Source organism: Pteropus medius, unplaced genomic scaffold (assembly GCF_902729225.1).
Source record: "Pteropus medius unplaced genomic scaffold, Ma_sr-lr_union100, whole genome shotgun sequence".
NCBI classification, from domain to species: domain Eukaryota; kingdom Metazoa; phylum Chordata; class Mammalia; order Chiroptera; family Pteropodidae; genus Pteropus; species Pteropus medius.
The window spans coordinates 4,019,186-4,038,214 of record NW_024342647.1 but is presented as its reverse complement, the minus strand read 5'-3'; the positions used below and the strand labels follow the sequence as shown (position 1 = coordinate 4,038,214).

Below are 19,029 nucleotides of genomic sequence, written 5' to 3'. Positions count from 1 at the left end.
CGAATCATATACGAGAGTTGGATTCTGCAGGCTCTAAGGTAATTTCAGGTCCAACATTTCAAACATATTTTATAGTTCTATCAATTTGGGAAAATATAGCCAAATGTTTTCATGTGCATTATCTCATTTCAGAGTTAGGGTTTTAATTTTATTTCCATTTTGCAATGGCCAAAAGAGAAGCTTAAGAGAGATGAAGCCTTGTCTAAATCTCTACAGCTAGTATGAGGTAGAGTCTGAGCTCGAAACCAGGGCTCCTGACAATAAACTCAGTGATCTCTCTGCTTCCCTCTGCTGCATCTTTAAATGTTGGGTTTATTCTCCTAATTCACCCATAAGCTTAGTTAGAGATCCTATAGGTTTTTTGTGAACCCTTGTTGAGGCCAGTCAAGGATAAGCTACAAGGTTCATGTGATTTACACCTTTATGTATTTTGTGAGTGTGTGTGTGATTTTAAAAATTCTACTCTCTGGGGAAAAAAAAGTAAATGAGATTCACGAGTTATGGCCCACTTACATAAAAATGTACTTGGGATCATTGTAATATCAAATTTCATCATGTCTTGGCAACTGATATAAGCTCGATGATCTCAATTTACATATGGGGATCTTAAGGCTAAGAAGGGAAAGTGACTTGCATAGGTCACGGAGCACATGAGTGGCAGGGCTGAGACACCTAGTCCCAGGTCATAGTTTGTCGTACTATGTGTATCACATGGTTTTTCCACCATTAGACTTTCGCTGCCTTCCCTTTTAAAGTAATCCCTGCTAGTGAGGATGCTTCTCACAACACGCTGTCTTCTTTCTGAAAGACTTCTGGCTTCTGTGATGGCTTGGCCTCTCCTACCTTGGTTACCCTGGGCATCCTTCAATAATATCACATATAAATAACACAGCAATAACACTTATTGTTATCAGTTAAATTATAGCTCCCCAAAAAAAGATATGTTGGACTCCTAAATCCCAGTATCTCAGAATGTAACCTCATGTGGAAATCGGGTCTTTATAGAGGTTAATTGGGTAGGCCCCCATCCAGGATAGTTGGTGTCCTTATAAAAAGGGGAAAAATTGGACAGAGAGACAGACATGCACACAAAGAGAATGTCTTGTGAAGACTGCACTTATACTGCCAGAGGCCAATGAACTACCAGAAGCTGGGAGACTGTCCGGGAACTGATCCTTCTCTAGTGTCTTCAGAAGGAGCATGGCTCCGCTGACACCTTGATCTCAGATTTCTAGCCTCCAGAACTGTGAGACAATACGATTTTGTTGTTTGGGTCTCTTAGTTTGTGGTACTCTGTTCCAGTGGCCCTAGGAAACTAATAGACTTATAAATAGCAGCGTGCTGTCACTTATGAAGACCTCGCTATGTGTCAGGCTCTAGCACATGTGCTTTGTGTGTATCTTCTTAGTTAATCCTCACAGCAGCCCCCGTAGGTAGGCACTTCATCCTCACTCTGTTCCAGATGCGAAAATGGAAGCAGAAAGAAGAAATGCACCCAAGTCGCATGGCCAGTAAGTCAGATACAGAGCCAGAATATAAACCTTGGGACACCAAGCCCTCAGTTCTTGTCATGAGTTACATTCTCTGTGCCTACATTTTCTCAAAAGTAGAGCAGGAGTAATAATGATATATTGAATTAGGATTGTTGTAAAAATTAAATAAATTAAATTTGTGTCAATTACTATAACAGTGCTATTAGCATTGTTAATTTAAGGTTCTTCAGTATTGATTATTTCCTTAAAACTTTTCTAGCTAGTTATTGTTCTTCTTGACATGTAATTCCCAAAAGTAAACACAGAACCTCAAAAACTAGCTGAACAGAAAACTAATCTTTTATTAATACAATTTAAAATGTAAGACCGCTTTTAGCAGTGAGATCCTATAAAGTTGGCTTCTTCTGTACTTGTGGTTGATTTTTTAAAAGCTTTTTTTCTTTGTTTCTTTCTTTTTCGAAAGTAGGATTTTCACTGTTAGATTTAGTAGGCAACTAAACCATTATATGATTGAGTGATTAAATCAATAAACTAAGAAATGCATGATATGCCATGAATAAATAAATGCAATGGTTGGGGAAGTGATCTAATTCATTTTTCAAAGACAGATTTAAAAAGTTATCCATCCACACATCGCACAGATCCTTTAAACAAAGCTACTGATTGAGAATGGTAATAATAATTTCTCAGATTTATGTGACATTTTATAATCCTTAAAGTAATTTTTGTATATTATTATATCATAGAATCATAGATCTTCTAAGTTGGAAGCAACTATAATATCTATCTAGTTTAACTATTATTCCTCTCAAAATACTGATGAATAGAGCTCCTAGTCTTTGTTTGCATACCCACAGAAACGAGAAACTCACTACTGCCCCTGACCCAGTCCACTCCACTGCTGGATAACTCAAACACTTTGAAAGGTTTCTCCTTTGTCCAACCATGAACAAGTATGTTGGTCCCTCATAACCACTCCCCACACTGGGGCTCATAATCATAAATCTGCCCAATTGTCTGAGGGATGGTCCCTTTGAAAGAAATGTCTTCTCCTCTCACAACATCAATCAAACATTTCCTTTCATTGCCTTTCTCAAAATATTTTGTCACCGATATTGTCACTACAGCTAACCTTTTAATAACAATTACCACTTTCCGTGCATGTCGGGCACTGCGCCGTGCAGAATTATGCCCAAGAGCAAAGACTTTCAACTTGGACCGACAGGAGTCAGAATCCCAGGTTCAGTGCATATCGGTGATGTGAACTTGAGCAAGTTACAAAACGTCACAAGTCCCAGGTTCCTCATCGACAGTATCTGCGTTACAGAGATATCAGAGCAATGAAATGAAATAATGAATCTGCTGCACCTAGACTGTGTGGGACACTTGCATGTGCAACCTTACTGGAATTAGAAAAAATCTAAGAATTGGGGAATATTACATCAGTTTTTTACAGAAAATTAGGTTGATTTGGCCGAGGTCATAAAGCTAGCGACAGAGACATCGTCCAACCTTGGAGTTGACTTCTAAGTCATTATCTCCCTTAAGACAATCATGTAAGGAGAGAGTCTTTGCAAGAATTCGCCTACGCTATCTTATAATTTAAGCTGACGACTAATGCCCAGAGAAGAGAAATTGTGGTCTACAAAGGATAAGGGTGGAGATTCTGGAGTCGGCCTACAAAGAGTGAAATACTGGTTTTACCATTTAACGTTTGTATAACCAAGTCATAACACTATTGATTTTATTAACAGATCGGGTTTCTCACCTATGAAATAAACATAATAATAGTACCCACCTTGAGATTTGGTGTGAGAATTAAATGTAATAATACATGTAAAACAAAATTTGCAACACTACCTAGCATATAGTAAATAGCCAATAATTGCAGGTATTATGATTATCTCTCTAGATCAATAGCAAAATAGCAGCAAAAATAACTAAGCTCAGTGTCTTCTTACTCCTAGATTCGAGTCCTTTAAACCTTGTTGCCATGGTAACATTAATAGCCACTGTTATAATGTGCCCATGATGTGCCAGACTGGATATTAGGTACTATTTATATATTTCTTTCACTCTTCTCAATAACTTTGTGAGATTGGTAAGATTGTTTGTGTCTCATAGATAAAACTGAGGCTCAGAGAGGTGAAGGGACTCTCTCAGGGTAAAAACATCAGAAAACAGGAAGCAGAAGAGATAGCGAATTCCAAATCTCTGCTTTCTTCTCTGCATCTTGCTGCCTGCGTGGCTGAGGCAGGCACGTGATTGCTCAGGGTAGCTGAAGCTGAAGCAGTGAACTAGATAAAATGACCTTCCACTCTCTTTTTCTGGCCTGGGTCCACTGAAAATCTCTTTATTGCATGACCCTTGGGATAGTAATAGAAGCCACAACCTTCTGGGACAAAGTTGATGCTCAACTCAGGTCTTCACAAGCCCAAAAGAGTAAGCTGGTTCCACTTCAGAGGCATGGATTATAGCAGGTTCCAGTGACTGGGCTAGAGCTGGTTGTCCTGCATGGTCAGGCAGGATATTTGTACTAAGAAAAGGAGATAGAGACCATTGACCCTGACCTCCAGATTTCTTTGAGATTTGACTAAATGATTTGGGTCCTCACAAACCATCTCAGATCAAAGATGAAAACAATGCAAAATTTGACAGAGTGAGAACTGTGGTCTCATGAGCAGCCATGTGACATGAGTTTGAAATCTTGGGAAAAGCCTTTCCTTAGAATTGCCCTTTTGTTAGCCACATAGCCTTAGGCAAGTCAATTAGACTCATTGAGTCTCAGACTTCTCACCTGTGAAATGGGGAGTCAGATCTCAGCCACTATGAAGGCCACTTTGAATAGCTGCCTGGGAGGATGGGGGAAGCAAACACTCTTTTTATTCCTGCTGAATTATCTGTGGCCAGAATGGTAAAACCAGAGCCTGAGCCACAGAAAGGCCTACTCTCCATGCCAGCCCCTCTGACTAGCTGGGAGATCCTGGACAAACCCTAGCCTATATTTGGACCTCACTTTATCAACCTATGAAATGAAAGGATATAATACATCAGCATTTCTCAATAATAAAAGTACTTCTAGTAATAAAAGCTAATGATCTTATATGCCAAGCTCCTCTCATCGAAGGGCTTGGTGCACCTATACAATACCCTCATATTAGTATAACCCTCATTTATAGATGACAAAAACAAGCCACAGTGGAGTTACAGATTTTGCCCAAGATCACTCCAAGTGTTAAGTAAGTGGCAGAGTGTGACTTTACATCCAGGCACTTGGGCTCTGGAATCTATGCTTATGACCTCCATGTCACCCTGACTCTAGATAGAAGGGAGCATTCACTGAGATGTGTCTTACTTCTGAGAGGCTGGACTGCCTTCAGTAGATGCCCTGGGGTTCAAAGTTTCCTGAACCGGACTCTGCCCCTGAAAGTATGACAAGGACAAAGAAGAGCCGGATTTGGGAGCCCAAAAGAAGGAAAAGAACAGGCAGAACTGCAAAATGGTAGTCTTGGGCCACTTTAGCTGATGGGTAGGGAGGGTCTGGAATGTACCAACCTCCACAGGACCCGCTCTGCCAGCTACATTCTAAATTCAAAGAATTTCAGAGACAGTTGGGTCTTTGTAAGTTCTTTTCAAGCTGAACTCACTGAACAGAAGGGAAAGGTGAGGCATACCTATGGTCCTTGTGGATACAGTCTGATTTAGTGGAACTAACGCTGGCCTGGAGGCTGAGAAAGCCCATTTGAGGTCATTTATAATTGAGATAATACTATCTAGGTTACTGGCTTATGGCAAGGATGTGTGTAAGTAAATTGCTGTGCCAGAACACAGAAAATGCTTAATAAATATTAGTCAAAACCGAGTCTCTTTCAAATGTTTTAAAAAAAAAAAAACAGCAGTCACACCCCCTCAGTCCTTCTTAACATCTGATAACGCCCATGCTCCACAAGGAACTCAGCAAGTACCCTGAGATGGTACTTACAAACTTGCACCCCAAAGTTAGCATACAGGTACTCACTTGGCTTGACATGTGGCTGAATCATTCTCTAAATATATATATGGGGAAAGTCTATCACACTCATTCCATGAATAACACAAAGGCCTTGATTTGCTCCTCCACGTGATGTGCATGTGTTAGGTCCAAAATTAACATTGCTGTCTGGTGGGCTTTGTGTGTGTTTTTCCAAAAAGAGAAAACTTTCAAGCTCTTACTCAGCCCTAATCAGAATGCACAGTGCCAGTTGAAGAGAAACCCGGAGAAGAGAGACCAAAGCCAAGGTCTGCTCCACAGAAGACTTTCAAACAAACAAACGAACAACAAACAAAATCAAAAAACTGTTGACTGCTGAATAGGAGACACGATTGAAGAAGTAGGTGGTAGCTTTACTTGGGTGGGTGGCCTTCGACCAGCCACTCCACCTCTTCCTCACACAGAGGCTGGGAGTAACGTTTCCTGCTCTCATCCTGCAGGCAGAGCTGTGCTCAAGGACACCAGGAGGAAACGATGTAAGAGGGCTTCAGGACCGAAAAGCACTAGGGGAACATCGCTTGTAGCTATTATCTGATCTCTTTTCTGGCCAGTTAGACCCTGTACATTCTGCACATTAAATTTATATTTTTTTTCCATCTACCATGCAAAGTCATTAATTACAGCTTTTTAAAGAAACCATTACGATGAACCCACATGCAATTTGGACTACAATTCAAGTGATTTTAGCCCTAGTAGCCTTCGTTGAAGAGATAAGAGACTCGGAGAGTTCTAGATGGTGGAAGGCCACGCCACCTCTCTGTGTCTAGAACTTTATCTCCGAGATGAAGTTCTAGAGGTGGCACACCTGAGTTCATGAATTCTTGGAAAGAACACAATGAGAAAATGTCCTTCAGTGTGCCCAGCACAGTGCTTGATAAGTAGTAATCATTAAATTCTCACACCGAGAGAAAGAGTGTACAGACATCACACAGGTTTTACAGCCAAACACGCTTAAGTTTGAAGAGCACCTCCCTCTCTTACTAGCTACGTGACCTAGGATAAGTTTCTCTGCCCTCTTTGTAGTATTCATAACTGTAAAGTGAGGGCAGTGAGGGTCTTCCACATATAACTGTACCAGCTGTGCCCAGCCAGCTCCGGGGGCCACCATGTAGTGCTCACGCTGCAGGGGTTATTGTGAAGGTTAAAGCACCTGGCACATCAAGGGCATTTGGAAAAGGGCAGCCCCATTCCAATTTTGTTCCGATTTTGTTTGTTCAGTCGTTCTTGGAAAGGCCAGTTGTATTGAACTTCAGCCTTTAGCAAAGCAGGCCAAGCACGTGACAGATGTTAAACAGCTATTCCCAGAGATGCCAGCCAAAAGGCCAAGGAGTTAGAGACCCTTTATTTTCTTCTCTGAAGCACAATTAGTTTGTCACAGCTGACAGATGATGGATGGGTGGGTATGCATCAGTCCAAGTGACACCATGGAATCTATTTGACCTTCTCTTTATCATTCTAACCTCACATTCGGCCAGCTCTTCCCCTCCATCTGCTGACATTCCCCTGCCTCTCTCCATCCTCTCTCCACCTCACCCTCCCCTGCCCCCCAAAGCCCTCCGCCTTGTTCCCACTCACTCACCATCACAGAAATGTGGAGAATGTGCATCTGCTCCTCTACAATCTCCGAGGGCTCCTGGAGTGTAGGGGCGGTGGCCCGGGCCAGCTGCCCAGAGCTGCTCATGGAGACGTGGAAGTACAAGGTGCCGTTTTCCAGCCACTGCTGTCTCCAGTGCACCAGTGAGATATCAGCTGCTGTGCCCGACATCTCTGCAAGACAAGACCCAGGGCACTGGGTGAGCTGCATGCCTGGCCTCAGTGCTCCAGAGAGGGAAGAAGCCATGCATACTCAGGAGCTCAGAAGGCACCTGCTTTGCACCAGGATGCCTGTCTTCACATCAAATCTATGAGCCAGAGGTCATCACTTCCCTTTAGAGTTCAGTCAACTGTGGCCAAGATTCACCCCAAGCCGCAGAGTGGCAGAGGCACGATTCGAACCCAGGTCTGCTTCTGCCCTTTTTTATGGCACTATGCACGATACGGTACTTCCTTCGACTCCAACAGTGCGGTCGAAGTAAGCACGAGGGTGAAAGCGCTTACACTCTTCTGAGGCAGTGGAACTAGAAGAATATGAAGGGAGGACACAGTGAGAGCCGTGGGAGTTCAGAATGTGACCTCCTCAGACCCTGAGCTGGAAGAACTCATGGCAGAAGAGCAGAACTTCAGAGCTAGAGAGAAACCAAGAGAAGAGGCCCAGCCAAGGTGCCTCAAGGTCATCCATTATGGGAAAGGAGTTTAGCAAGTGGGTTGTTCTGAGCCTGTTTCTACTGCTTCGATCAGAGCAGCTCCATTTGGGGGTAGTGGATGTGCTGCACTCCCAAGCATTCGGGTCTTGGCACGAAGGTTTCTGTGACTTAAAAATACTTGAAAAGGCACTGCCACTGCCATTGCCTCACCCCAATGTTCTCAGATAACCAATGGGAAGTAAGTCACCAAACTTAAAATTCTTAACTCTTGCCTCTATGCAATATTTCCCTCTGTACATCCTTGTTTTAAAAGATCTTTTTAATACTACTTCCATTCTGCATAATCACACCAACACAGCCTCTTGTCAAGTAGAAAGGTGATGGCACAAGGTACCAAATGTATCCTTGGACTGGGGTCATAGAACCTTTTCATAATGTTGTCTACTAGAGGGGTGTATCCCTGAAAATGTCCTAGAAGGACAGACCTATCAGTGTGTCTTGTGAAGAAAAGGGAAGGGTGGCATTGTTCTTGGAGGATTAATTATCAGGTCTTCACTCGAGTGAGAGTTACCTAGGAGACAGAGGCAATCCATCAGTAGACAGGTAGCCTTAATAGTGTCTGAGGCTTGGAACTTTGGATCCTCTCCCTAGGACAGGGATCTGATCTAGAGGCAGTATTCCTACAGTTCCCAAAGTCCTCGTGTACACACACACACACACACACACACACACACACACGCGCGCGCGTGCTTGAGGACTGATGGGGAGGCTGAGTTAGAACTTATCCGATCAGCTCTCCACATTCCTACTACAGCCCCTATTAAATCTGGTGACACTGAATGCAAAAGAGTTGCCTTGAAGACATGAGATGATGTTTGCCCACCAAATTCTACTGTATTATTTTTGTATCATCCATTCTCAGTAGACTAACTCCTTAGGGTTCACAATCAAAGGTCCTTTGGGGAAGAGCAGTTGGAACTTGGTAAATTCTATAAAAAGTTAACTATAACATTTATCATTGTTATTATTCATAGGGCAGGTTTTAATTCACCATTCAGCTGTTCTGGAAAAAAACCTTGAGACATCCTTGACTGATTGCTTTCTCTCCCACTCCTGACCCAGTCCATCAAGAAATCCTTCAAAAGCCATCCAAAGTTCAGGCCTTCTCAGCTCCTCCTCTGCAGGCACCTGGTAGGCCAGGGCACCATTATCTCTTGCCTGGCTTCCTGCAAGGGCTTCTTAATTTGACTTTCTTCTACCTTTGCCTCTTCTGTCTAATATCAACAAGAAGCCACAGGAATCCTGCTACAGCACCACTCTTTTGCTCTAAACCTTCAATGTCCTCTCACCTCATTCTATGTAAAACACAAAGTGACTAGAACATAGTAAGTTATTAGTCCAAGTGCAAACCTGCTTGGGTTTCATTTGCTGCACCAGGAGTTGAGCAGGACCAGAAATAATCACAAAAGTTCATCAGCTCCCAGAACATGGCCCCAAAGGACCCCAAGAGCTCATAGTAGGGCCCTAGGACAGAAGACTGGATAAGTGCCCAGTCTGTAAAGCAGGTCTCTCCCCAGCACCTTCCTCCTCCCACCATCCCACCTACCAGCCTCAGCACCTGAGGCCTGGACAGCAGCTTCTCAGGCAGCCAGCCAGCTGGGCCGAGGCAAGATGAAGACATCACGGTAAATGGCCTTGCTCAATACTTCACTCATTTTTCTCTCAATGCATAAAAGCCCAAAACCAGAGGCCCAGGGAACCCAGGAATGAGAGTTGCCTCTGGAAATAGTTGTTTCTCATTCAGCTGCTCAAGGAGGATCCATGTGCCCCTCGGTGGGCAGCACTTTCTGTACTAAGAATCCCTGGAGTGGCAGAAAGTCCCAGCGCAGGCCATGTCAGGTTGACACAGCCTGGTATAGATGGAGGCAGAGTAGGTGGAGGGATGCCTGCTGAAATCTACAATCCCCACTCCTAGAGCTCCCCTCAGCCTGTGCCTGCAATCCCAGGATTATGTGTTCAGATTGAAAAACGGAGGGTCACAGAGGGTTAATGAATTGCTTAAGGTCACTGGTGAGTTTGCGCCCAGCTGGATTTCCAGTCCACACAACTCCTACTATGCCAGTTGCTCTTACAATGTCTTCCTTTCCCCAACTAAATTAGCCCATGAACCAAAACTAGATTGAACTCTTTGTTTGCTATGGTGATGACTGCACAGTCAGCAGACAGCAAACGTTAAATGATAATAACAGCGTGTGAAACACAGTAAATATTGAATCACAGAGAACAGCTCCGGACTTATCTATTACGAAGAAAAGAAACTGTTGCTGAGGTGGGAAGGAGGGGCGCGCAACCTCAAAGAGAGGTTGATGGAAACAGAAGGCCTTCATGCGTTCATTCATTCATTTGTGTTTCTTTATTCCTTCAACACACTTTATGAAGGACCTTCTCAATTGCAGGCAGCTTAGCAGCTCAGAATATGAAGTGAAATGAGACATAGCTTTGCCTTCAGGAAGCTCACAGTCCTTTGAAATTCTACCCCTCCCTCTCTCCCATGTCGCTGACTCTCTATTTAATGCAGCCCAGGACATTGTGTATTATCCTGACCCACATCCTACCATCATCCCCTCCTCATGTGCTCCAGCCCTGCAGGACTTAAAACAGTCCTTCAAACAGGCCAGGCTTTCTCTTGTCTCAGGGCATATATGCTCCTGTCTCGTCTGTCTGAAACTCTTCACACAGAGCTCACAAGCTGGCTTCTTCTCAGCATTTGTCTCTCAGTCCAAATGACACCTGCTCAGAGAGGCCATGCCACTCTTAGCTGAAGTACTCCTCTCCACACACATCCACTCTCTATTATATCCCCTTTCCAAAAATTCCTATAGCACTTGTCACTATGAGAAATCTGCCTTATGCATTTTCTTGAATATGTATTTAATGCTTGTCTCTCCAAGAGAGCAGGGACCTTGCGTGTCTCATTTCCTGCCGTATCTCAAGTACTCTGAAAAGTGCTAATCACATAATAAGTGCCCGTAATAATTACTGAATCACTAATGATGAATACGCACACGTGCATGCACACACACACATACACATGTGTATTTACACATATCCATAATAAGATGAAGAAGGTAGCATTAAGTCTCATTAGAGAATTGAAAGAGTAGGTAAAGATCTATTGGACACTTGAAGATGATCTCCTAGCCTGGAGATCAAGAACTATTCTAATATGTGGTGGTATGAGCATTGTAGGGATGGGCATATCATTAGCCCTCAGAAGAGAGAAGGAGGCATAGACATGGGCTGAGTGGCTGGGCTTCTCAAAGCACTGAAGCCACATGTGTAAATAGGAGTGAAACAAAATGTCAGGTTGGAAATGTAGTTCAGACACAGAGTTAAGGGCTTTGAATGGCTGGTAATAGAGAATATTTTTATTCTGTATGCAGTAGGGAATCAGCAGAGTATACTTTATCAGTCCTGTGTCCATTAAAAACAGGTCAAAGAAATAGTAGCATAACCAAAGCCAGCTCTTGAAACTCCCTGCTGATTGATTTTCCAATTGCATTCTCCCTTTCCTCTTCCCCTAGTCCTTCCATATAAACATTTCATTGAAGTCTTCAAGTCCTATTACAATCAAACTTAAAGCAAAGGGGACTAAACGCATTTGGTCGGGAATCAAGGCGATTCCCATAAAGGCAGATTATGCTGACATGATGAATATAAAATGAAACAGCAGATATTAAAGTGGGAGAATTGGTGCACCATGCCTTCCATCTATAGGCTGACTCCAGTGGCTGCCTCCCTCCCACTATGGAGATCTTGATTTTATATTGGAATCATAAAGAAACACAGGAATTGCCTTTTCTCCATTCACTGTTCTCCCTGCATGGGCTGCAATTTGTGAAATATTCAATAGGTTCAGATCCCCTCAACCCCCCTGCTAAAGCCAAGCTAAAGGATCAGCCTTAATCAGTGATTCTGGGTAGACCACCATTCTGCCTCAGCAGCCACAGATGCCTTTCGGCCTCCTGGAAAAAAAAAAAAATCCCAAAGGCATGTTGTGCTCTTAATTGGCTTGTTCTTCCTAATCTATGGCACTCATTGCATTTATATTTAATTCCTGAAGGTCATTATGAAAATAAGCAGCTCTTCTGATCACCAGCCATGTAGGTAACATCTCCCAAGTGGCTCACTAATCCGCCTTCTGATTCCACGGCATCAGATGACCCTCCAGCCTATTATTTGCAGAAGGCCTGAGAGCGTGCTCCTGCTGAGTTTCCAAACGGTCTTTGCCTCACTGGGGGGAAGCAGACGTTATGTGAGATGAACTTGCTGCCTAGGCAAAAAGAGTTGGGGAAGTTGGCCCCACTGACTTCTACCACCCCTGCCATTAGCTGTCCCAGCACTCATGGGTGGTTATCTCCATGCAGCAAGCCCTGACGAATAGGGCTGGGAAGTATATCTGAAACACACAGGCCCTCATTTCCATCTCTGAAATGGTTGCCTTAATGAAAACTCTTATCATCTCTTCTGTGGACTGCTTCAAATGGCTCTGTGACAGTCAAGGTTTTATCAGAAAAGAGACACTGAGTAAGGACACTGAGAAGTGTTTAATGATGGGACCATTTGCAAAGGCTGTGAGTGTATATTAGAGTTCTCCAAAGAAACAGCACCTATAGGACATGATAGATAGATAGATAGATAGATAGATAGATAGATAGATAGATAGATAGATAGAGATATAGATATAGATATATATGGAGAGAAATTTATTATGAGGGACTGACTCACATGTTTACAAAGGCTAAGAAGTTCTACAATCTGCCATCTGCAAACTGGACACCCAGGAAAGCCAGTGGTGTAACTCCAGTCCAAATCCAAAGGCCTAAGAACCAGGGGAGCCAGTGGTATAAGTCTCAATCTGAGTCTGAGTCCAAAGGCCTGAACACAGGAGAGCTGATGCCTGAGGACAGGAAAAGATTGATGTCCCGGCCCAAGCAGAGAGCATACTGGTCTGTCCTCCACATGTGGGTTCCATTCAGGCCCTCAAGGATTAGAGGATGTTCGCCTACATTGATGAAGTCCTTTCTCCTTTACTTGGTCTACTGTTTCAAATGCTACTCTCTTCCAGAAACGCCCTCACAGACACATCCAGAAGTCATGTTTTACCAGCTCTCTGGAAATCGCAGACAAGCGCAAGGCAAACCAATGATGAAGCACCTCGAGGTTGGCAACAGCAAGAAGCTATCACCACTCTACACCTGAAGGGGCAAGGGGAGGGAGTTATAAAACCCTGAAAGGGCTACGGCTATAGGAAAGGGCTGCCAGATGGGAGCTGTGGCCTTTAGTAGAATAACACAGCTACTGACAAGACATGACCACCATGCAGCTGGTAGGGTAATAAATGCTCCAACCTCCTTCTCCTTCCACTTGCCAATCTCCTACAGGTGCCTTACATGGGCCAATCCCAACCAAACACCCAATCAGTGAAGTAAATCATACAGGTCAGCCTTCCAGGGCAAATGGCAGGGAGTGGGTTTCCAGAGGCAAATGGAGACTACCCAGAAGGCCCCAGCTGTATCCCTACCTCCAGGTTTCCTCTCTTCCAACCATCCTTCAAATGGCTCCTGGGATTACATTTCTAACTTATAAATATGGTCATGTCAGTCCTTTGCTTCAACCTTTGAAAGACTCTTGATTCCTCTCAGAATCAACGTAATTTTATGAGCCCGGCATCTGCTTTTCTCTCCTGCCTTATCTCGTTTCATTCCTTTCCTTGCATTTATATGTTAAATCTGCTAAACTATTTATGCAATCTCCCATATACGCTATGCTGTTTCCTAACTCGGTCATTTAGAAGATGTTTTTTCAGAGTCTGAAATAACCTTCCCCGCTAAACCCCATTCCCTGCTCTGGGATATTTCCCTGACCTCCATAAGAGCTACCCATTCCTTTAGTCTTCCATAGGGAGAAAACACTGCATGTTGCATAATATCACAGACTCTGGAGACCAACTGCATGAATTTGAATCCCTACTCCCCTGTGTTCAAGCTGTGTGTCTCTGGATAAGCTCTTTAGCTTCTTTGTGCCTCAGTTTCTTCATCTGCCAAATGAGAATAATAATAGAACCTGCCCCATAGAGTTGCTGTGAAAATTAAATGAGGTAACTTAAACAAATTAGCTTTAGCATTAATCTTGATCCTCAGGAAGCATATATAACATGTTTGTTATATATCACTTCATATATACCATTATTGCACCCTATTTTACCATTATCCTGGTCTTGGTATTTCTCTATGTTAAAATGATCTGTTTATACTGCTGACCTCTCTCAATGGACTCTAGCGCAGGGACACATCAGAGCCATTTGTGTAGCCTAGTGCCTGACATAGTGTCCCAATACAAAGTAGAGGAATCTACAAATGTTTGGTGAGTTGAGTCAAGCTGCATATTTGAATTCAGGTAGGCATCCCCAAAGACCAGAGAGAAGAGATAATAAGTCAGGATGTCAGGATGTCAATGGTGGCTTGATTCTCATATATCGACACTATAGAAATTTATTTAACACCTGACTCAAATCTAGGCATCCTAGATAATACAAACGAAAAGAAAGAACTTTAACTTTCAAGGAGCTTGCATTCTCAAAAACAGAGAGGAAATTTATAGAGCAAATAGACAATCATCTGATTCTGTTTAGACATAAGCATGTGTGAGTACAGCTAAAAAGAAAGACACTGGAAGATCAAGAATGGCACTCCTTAAACGGTGGGATTCGAAGTGATTTTAATCACGTTCTGATTCATTTTTTTCTACACTTTCTACACAGAATATATATTATTGCTGTAGCAGATGCAAATATATGCTCATTCTAAAGATTCGTTTAGTCAACCAACCTTTTCTGAGCTACGGCATTGAAGGATTCTATCCTCAGAAGCTCAATCCAAGGAGTGGAGAAAAGGCATGCTATAAGTAGCTATAAATCAAAGTAGGAAGCTGAGAGGGGGAGAGATAACTTCTGGTTAGACCTAGAAAGTCTTCCTGGAGGAGTCTTGAAGAGTAGGTAAGATTTCAACAAGTGGTACGGCACCGAGCGTTTCAGACGGAGGAGTGGCGCAAAGGCAAGGAGGCAGGGGGGTTGCAAATGTGCAGAGGGGTGAAGTGGGAGGACGCCATTAGAAAACGCCGAGGCTCATCCCTACGGAGGAAACAGATAAAGACTTCCATAGCACGTCTGTAGGGAGGAAAGTATAAAGGGGGCTACCAATTCTTACCTGTGAACTTTCTCTTACCAGAAAAAAAATAGTGCCAGGTTCTACTTAGGTAGGACTCTCATGCCATCAGACCAAGCCCTAGTTCAGAGGCTAATGAAGATCTTTCCATGCCATAAATTAAAATGTAAAGATGGATGGATTGAAGGGAGGAATGGATGGATGGATAAATGGACAGATGGATGGATGGATGGACAGATGGATAGACAGATGGACGGATGGATGGACGGATAGATGGACAGAGAGATACTTTTCAGTTTCTCTGATATAATCAATAATCACACAGTTCGGGTTAGTGAAAAGAATATGAGATTTGGAACTGGAAGCTTAGGTGTCCATGATGCTTCTGTACCAACTAGCTGGTTTACCTAACGACAAATTGCAAAATATCTATGATTTTCTTTCTTTTTATGCAAAGTGTATTTGGGGGGTGGTGGTCAAGATCTGTCCTATTTCTATCACATCTAACATAAAACTGAAGAAAATAAGGCCATATGTAGCAATAAGCTTGGAAATCTACAAAGTTCCACTGTTAGCCTTGAAAGCAAATGCAATCATTATCTCCATCATTCTACAACAAAAATCCCATAAATATTTAACGACCATCTAAAATGTGCCAGGCAGTGTCAGGTCTTGTAGACAGAGTGGATAAAAAGACAAATTTGATTGCTGCCCTCACAGACCTTCCATTCTAGTCTGGATTTTCCTCAGTTCCCACTAAGTAGCAGCAGCAATGGCAACTCCCCTTGCTCCAATTTTTCATTGATTCATCCATTTAATCATTCATTCATTCATTCATTCATAGCAGAAGATTGTGTCTGTCTAGGTAATTGCTGTCCTCCATACTTAGCATGTAGTGGGTGCTCAAGTATGTGTTGAACAAATGTAACTCTCAATGCACATTTTATGTGTTCCCTGCTCTCAAGAAAATCAGAATCTAGCAGAGCAGGAAAAAAAATCAACAAAGGAGACATTGGTACTGGCCATGGTGTGTTATGGGGACATGTGCCAGGGGTGAGTTAATGCACCTTTTTCATCAGGAGTTGCACAAGGCAAGCAGACAGAGTCCATAATCTGAACACTTTGTAAGTCTAAGAGATTCTAATATCAGGCCAAGTTAAATGCCCAAGGGACGGCGTCACGGTGGTGCTGGGTTGAGGAGGTCACCTGCGGGGAGGAATAGAAGGTGCAGAGATGGTGGGGGCTGCGACACAGCCAGGCCCTGCAGCAGCAGTTGGAGAAGAAAATCCCAGAAGTACCTCAGGCCCCTTCCCTCCCCACCCCCATCTGTTGGTTCTTATCTCTGCCTTGAATCCAATCTGCCCATGCCCACCTCCTTCGGGAACTGCATCTTTTACACAAAACTGTTTTCCCAAGCCTCTCAGTGGAGATAAATAATACAGTTATACCCAGTTAAATAAGTGATGGGAAGAGAAGAATTAAGAGATATTAGCAAGGGAGAAAAGCATATCGTTTTAGATTAGATTTGAAAATAGATGGAGGGTTGATGGAATGGATTCTCATTACTCCTAGTTATTCTCTTCTGAACCATTTCCCTCCCTCTTTGCTGCATTTTTTTCCTGGTCTTTCTTTGTCCTTTATCTTAGCTATACGCCCTTGGTTTCTCTGTGTGTTGGCTGTTTCTTTTCTTCTTCTTCTTTTACTTAACACACCCAAACAGTCAATGAGTTTTTCTCCTCCACCACCCTCCCTTGTTCCATGACATTGCGAAGTGATGCAGAGAGGGCACCAAAAGAATAGAGACAGGAACTTTCATTAACATTCACTTATGTGCCAGGAACTAGGCTTGGGGCTTTCACTCAGTGTCTCTGTTAGCCTTCATGGAAACCCGATGTGGATAGGCTGGGTAGCAGAAGACTCATTTTCTTGCTGAGATATCTAAGGTCCTAACATGTGACTGGACTTCTCTAATTCTCTCTAGTAAGTAACAGAGCATGAATTCCAGCTCTCATTTCCTGACTGCAAATGATAGTAGTGTTCTCCCTACTATCCTAACTGGGCTGAGAAAAGGAGTTTTGCATTAAGTAAAAACATTGAGGGATTGAGTCCATACTGCGGGGTGTGATAAAAGTACCAGGACCGACATCTTCCGGGGTCAGATGCTATTCATCCTTCATCATTATAAAGTCATTTGCTAGGGTTAAGTATTGCTCCCTCTGTTTTTAAGACGCAAATCTCTCCTGGGAGAGAGGTATATGAAGCATTCTGTCGTACAGTAAATGCATTTTTAAGAGCACTTTGCTTAGTCCTATATTTCGCCAGGTGACTTTTAACAAGCTAAGTTTACCTCTCTAAGTCTTGCTTGCCTCATATGGAAAATGGGAATCATAAAAGCAATCTCTTATGATGGCCATGAGTATTTAGGGAGATAAAGCATTTGAAGGAGCCTAGCATAGTATTTCACATATGCATATTCCTAGTCAGTGTCTGTCTGCTCTTTCTATTTCGCCCCTGTCAAGACAAGAATCAAGTTGTTTTGAGAATAATGAGAAATGACACAGTATCAAACACGGAGAAAAAGGAGGCAGAGGTCACAGACATAAAACTTCACGATTCACTTGGAAACAGTCTCTAAGACCTTTCTATCAGGTCCTCAGTGCCCACTCCCCCAACTCATTTTAAGTCATCCCTATTGGCGATGACCTAGAATCATGAAAAATCACAACAGAGTGGGAGTGTAAAAGGATGAAGAATAGTGATCTGATCCACTATTATACTGATCGTGGAAATGAAGACCAGAGAGGGGTCTCAGCGTGCCCTAAGGCACACAGCTTTATAATCCAGTGCTCTTCAAGAACTGGAAAGGGGCGAGAGATGAGGATTTACAGGGAGCTGGGACAGAGGTAAGAGGTGGAACCTCCCTGACTCCTAAAAGTGATTTAGCAGCATGGGGGGAGGATGGAGAATTCCCTCGTAACTCCGGGGCTCCCTCGGCCTCTCCCAAAGATGCCATTAAGATGGCTCCTTACGTCTCTGTTGCTGTGTCTTACTCATTAATCCCCAACACCCTCACCTCAACCCAGAGGGTTCTGCATCTGAGTGCCACACGCTTCAATTCAGGCCTGACAGATAATAAAATATGATGAGTCGAGAGAGCATGGCACCATGTAGTGTTGTCAGTGAGGGAGGGAAAATAAAACCTGTAATAACTGGCAACCGAACAGAGACTAAGAGAATAAACATACTTGCCACTGACCCCACGAGCTATTTGCAGCAATGTGAGATAGGCTGGGCTTGGAGCAGTACCTTTCCATGATGAATTCCTCTTGCTGCCAGACCCTGGACTGAACCTCTTACCTCTGTACTCCACGCCACAGTCCACTGGCCCCAAGCAGCATTCCGGCCTCCAAGTCTTTGCTCATGCTGTGCCTCCTGCCTGGAATGCCTTAATCTCTTCTTCTGCACACACAGACATTACCCACCTTTCAAAACCCAGCTGAAGTGAGTACTGCCCAAAATGCCCCTCTCCCTCCTCTGAGCTCTAAACACCTCTGGCAGGTTTCTTACAACCTTCCCTGGATCATTAACCTCGCCCGTCCTTAATTCGCATTTCCTTTGCTAGGTCGTGAGATTCTTCTGGGGCAGGAATCACTATTATATCCTCTTGGTAGCTCAGCATTTTATGCAATAGCAGGTACTTAATAAATATGAGCTGATAAAAAAGTTTAAATAGAATCCCAAAGGGGTGAGACTCCCTATTTCAGTTCCACGGATAGGAATATTGACAAACAGTGGATGGAAAAGACACAGAGAGCCTGAGACCCAGAAATGGGATGAACCAGGTGAAGGTCTCAGACTAAATAGGAAGATATGGGGCTGCTTGCCCCGCCTCATCCTTGCAGCTTCTATCAGAATAGCAGCCATCTGGATCAAATGGCATTTGCTATGGTCAAAACATGACAAGAAAGTATTCTGTGCCTTGCCCACGTCTCCTGTTATGTCATTTTCTCCCATTCCCCAGCCCCATAAGATAACCC

The 19,029-nt window shown here is 43.3% G+C and overlaps 1 protein-coding gene across 4 annotated transcripts in view; it reads right to left on the bottom strand.

Annotated features, from left to right (window-relative positions):
- Positions 1–19,029, bottom strand: part of ASTN2 (astrotactin 2) — a 791,570-nt gene that overhangs the window by 668,235 nt on the left and 104,306 nt on the right. For all 4 annotated transcript variants that reach the window (XM_039866760.1, XM_039866761.1, XM_039866762.1 and 1 more), the window contains exon 2: positions 7,103–7,290. In XM_039866760.1, the coding sequence (XP_039722694.1) occupies positions 7,103–7,290 (188 nt within the window). The remainder of the gene's footprint in view (positions 1–7,102; positions 7,291–19,029) is intronic.